This window comes from Tenrec ecaudatus, chromosome 2, assembly GCF_050624435.1.
Source record: "Tenrec ecaudatus isolate mTenEca1 chromosome 2, mTenEca1.hap1, whole genome shotgun sequence".
NCBI classification, from domain to species: Eukaryota; Metazoa; Chordata; class Mammalia; order Afrosoricida; family Tenrecidae; genus Tenrec; species Tenrec ecaudatus.
Window position 1 is genome coordinate 200,204,376 of NC_134531.1, and position 3,367 is coordinate 200,207,742.

The 3,367-nt window shown below is 37.2% G+C and overlaps 1 protein-coding gene across 1 annotated transcript; it reads right to left on the reverse strand.

Annotated features, from left to right (window-relative positions):
- Window positions 1-1,134: 1,134 nt before the first annotated feature.
- Window positions 1,135-2,076, reverse strand: LOC142440405 (olfactory receptor 2T8-like). Its single transcript, XM_075542855.1, has one exon. It carries the CDS (start codon window positions 2,074-2,076, stop codon window positions 1,135-1,137), a length of 942 nt encoding a protein of 313 aa, XP_075398970.1.
- Between the last annotated feature and the right edge of the window lie 1,291 nt (window positions 2,077-3,367).

A 3,367-nucleotide genomic window follows, 5' to 3' on the forward strand; every position in this document is an offset into this window, starting at 1 on the left:
TTAGTTCGAGACTTGATTGCTCAGAAAAGCAGACTTCTTTTTCAATCCACTATTTACTTTCTCTCGATATACATTAATTGTAATTTAGCTTATATCTCTAGTGTTACATAATTTGACACAGATTATTTTTACTCAAAAATATTTAAAGTTTTTCTTTTTCTAAGTATTCACATCATATACATAGCCAAAGTAGAAAGGAGTATAAAATAAAAAGTGAAAATTCTCTGTGCTCCACCATTGTCCAATTGTCAAAATCTTTAAATATTATATGTGCATTTTTAAGAACACCAATTATTTATATGAATTAATAGAGATTTAATTCCATGTTTGCGCAAATGCACTATTTAAAACATGCATAGATAAGTGTTAAAGAATAAAATACAAAACACCTCACTTTTGGAGAGGTAATCTATGAAGGATGCAAAGTAGTGGGAAAAAACATGTAAAACTATCATAAAATATGTTACTTCTTTACAAAATTATTTACCTCATATCTAAGCCTTACATTTTCACATTAATCATAAAAAGCAAATTATCATTAATAATAATCTGACTGGAAATCTCCTTAGCTATGTGCATGCTTTTAAATATTACATTTAGGATCAGCAAATCACATAGAAAAATTTTTATAAATATTTCCTAATTTAAAAAATATATTTCATAGTTGAGTCTCATTGTCCATTTTTTCATTTTTAATTCTGACAAGTAATTTCTCAATGTATTTTTCAAATGTGCTTCAAATTATGATGCCTATATTGAACATTGTATACTGAATGTGTATATCTTCATCCAACTTAATTAGTTCCACAAAATGAAAAAATACAGTTTATTCGGTGTATTTGTAAACAATGTTTTGTACACTAGTCTGTAACTTTACTACTAATGGTAAATGTTGAGGGCTTAATTTCAGAGCTAACCTCCCACGACAAACTTGATCAGCAACTCAAATGTCAATACTGAAGCAGTTAAATAATCAATTTATCGTGTAAAATTATCACCTAAAACAATGCAAGGATATTGTAATGAATGCAAAGTAATTTGACTAAAAGAACAAAGAAAATGAAAGGAAATTGATAGTGCTACAAAACAATATTTTGGGAATGTAACCTGTGCCACAAATTTGAAAAATTATACTCAATGTTGGCATTGCAAAAATTTTACCAGGCACCTCTTCAATGCCCCCTTAACATCTTTGTTTCTCACACTGTATATAAGAGGGTTCAAGAGAGGTGTAACGATGGTATAAACACCTGAGACCACCTTATCATGAGCCTCTGACCTGTAAGACTTGGGCCTCATGTAGATGAATATGCCGGTCCCAAAAAAGAGTCCCACAACTGCAAGGTGAGAGGAGCAGGTGGTGAAGGCTTTGTTCCTGGCTGCAGCTGAACGCATTCGAAGCACTGCGGCCAGAATGAGGCTGTATGAGGCAAAAATGAGAGACAAAGGGATCAAGAGCATCAGGATGCAGCAGATGTACATGAAAGACTCAAAGAGCTTGGTGTCCGCACAGGCAAGTCGGATCAGTGCTGGGGCCTCACAGAAGAAGTGGTTGATTTCCCTAGAGTGGCAGTAAGGGAAACTCAAAGTGGTGGCTGCTTGCATTAGCCCGTCAACTGCTCCAAGAAGCCATGAACCTGTCGTCATGAGCAAGCAGAGCCTCTGGCTCATAAGAATAGGGTAGCGCAGTGGATGACATATAGCCACGTAGCGGTCATAGGACATGGCTGCTAAGAGGAAGCACTCACCACCTCCAAATGTGAGAAACAGAAATATCTGGGTTCCACAGCCGGTGGGAGAGATGAACCTCGTGTCCATCAGGTAGTTTGCTGCCATTTTGGGAACAATAGTGGAGACCAGCATCATGTCCATGAGGGAAAGCTGGCTAAGCAAGAAGTACATGGGTGTGTGGAGTTGAGGGTCCAAAAGGATTAGGGTAATCACCAGGGCATTGCCCATCAGTGAAGTGATGGATATCACGAGCAACATAGCAAAGAGGAACTCGTGCATTTCTGTGTGGTTAAAAACCCCCAGAAGAATGAAATAGATTCCGCTAGTATTATTTGCATTTTCCATACCTCTGATGGTGCTTGAATAACCTAAGAATGGTGAAGAAAGAATATTTGTTTAAAAGGAAAATTGGGATATATTTTTACAAAAATTTGACTTGTGAAATAACAGACATGGAGGGCAAATAATTACTTTAATCTTTCAGTAACCAACAAGATGTTTTTCTACAACTTCCTATAATCCATTTCTGCTGTTGCCACACAACTCTTTTTGATTCACATAAAAATAACATGTTATTGAAGGGAGATATCGTACAGTGTAAAATATGACCTCGTACATTGTAAGATATGATGAAATAATAATAATTTATACATTTTCAAGGGTTCATGAAGGAGGGGAGAATAGAGTGGGAGGGGAAAATGAGGAGCTGATAACAAGGGCCGAGTAGAAAGCAAATATTTTCAGGATGATGAGGGCAACACATGTGCAAATATTCCTGACACAATGGAAGTACGTGTACATGGTGATAAGAGTAGTATGAGCCACCAATTAAATAATTTTTAAAACAACATGTTAATTGGATATGTGCAAGCCTTTTTAGATGCCATTGAGTGGGTTCCAACTCCTAGCGAGCCTCTACGCTCAGAATTGAAATCATTGTCTCCTGTGCCATGATCATGTATGTTGTCCTGGTTTAGCTGCTTCCCACAGCAAATGTGTTCCTCTCTATGTATGGTTGAAAATGTTAATGAATGAAGATTTTACTTTGAGGACTCAGGTTAACCTGGCCCAAGCCATGGTATTTGCTTTTGCCTTAATGTATTTAAAAATTAAACAATGAATAAGGAAGATTGCAGAAGAATTTGTGCATGTGAATTATGGTGTTGGTAAAGATTGCTGCATGCACCATAGACCTTCAGAAGAACAAGTCCGTTTATTTTGGAGGAAGAGCAGCTCGAACTCTCCTTAAAGTGCATATAGTGAAACTTGACCTCAAATACTTTGTACGTGTTGTCAGGAGGAGGGACCTCTGTCTAGGGGAAGTCATCCATTTTGTGAATTACGGGATAAGAGAAAAAGAGGAAGACCTGCCAGGTGATGGAGCAGCATGGTGGCTGCAGTAACAATTGTCAGAATAGCACAGGACCAGGAAACGGATTGTTCTCTTGCAGTTTAATTCTCTGTGAGTCCGAACCACTCATACATACAGCAGTTAACCAGGACAACAGTATGCTTCTTTACCACTGTATTTCTCTGTGAAGTCCATCAAACCTTGTCAGCATTTCTACTGCATTGAGTTGAAAGACAGATCTCTACTTTTTTGGCTGCAGTTGAATTGAAGGTCAGAAACTTACGA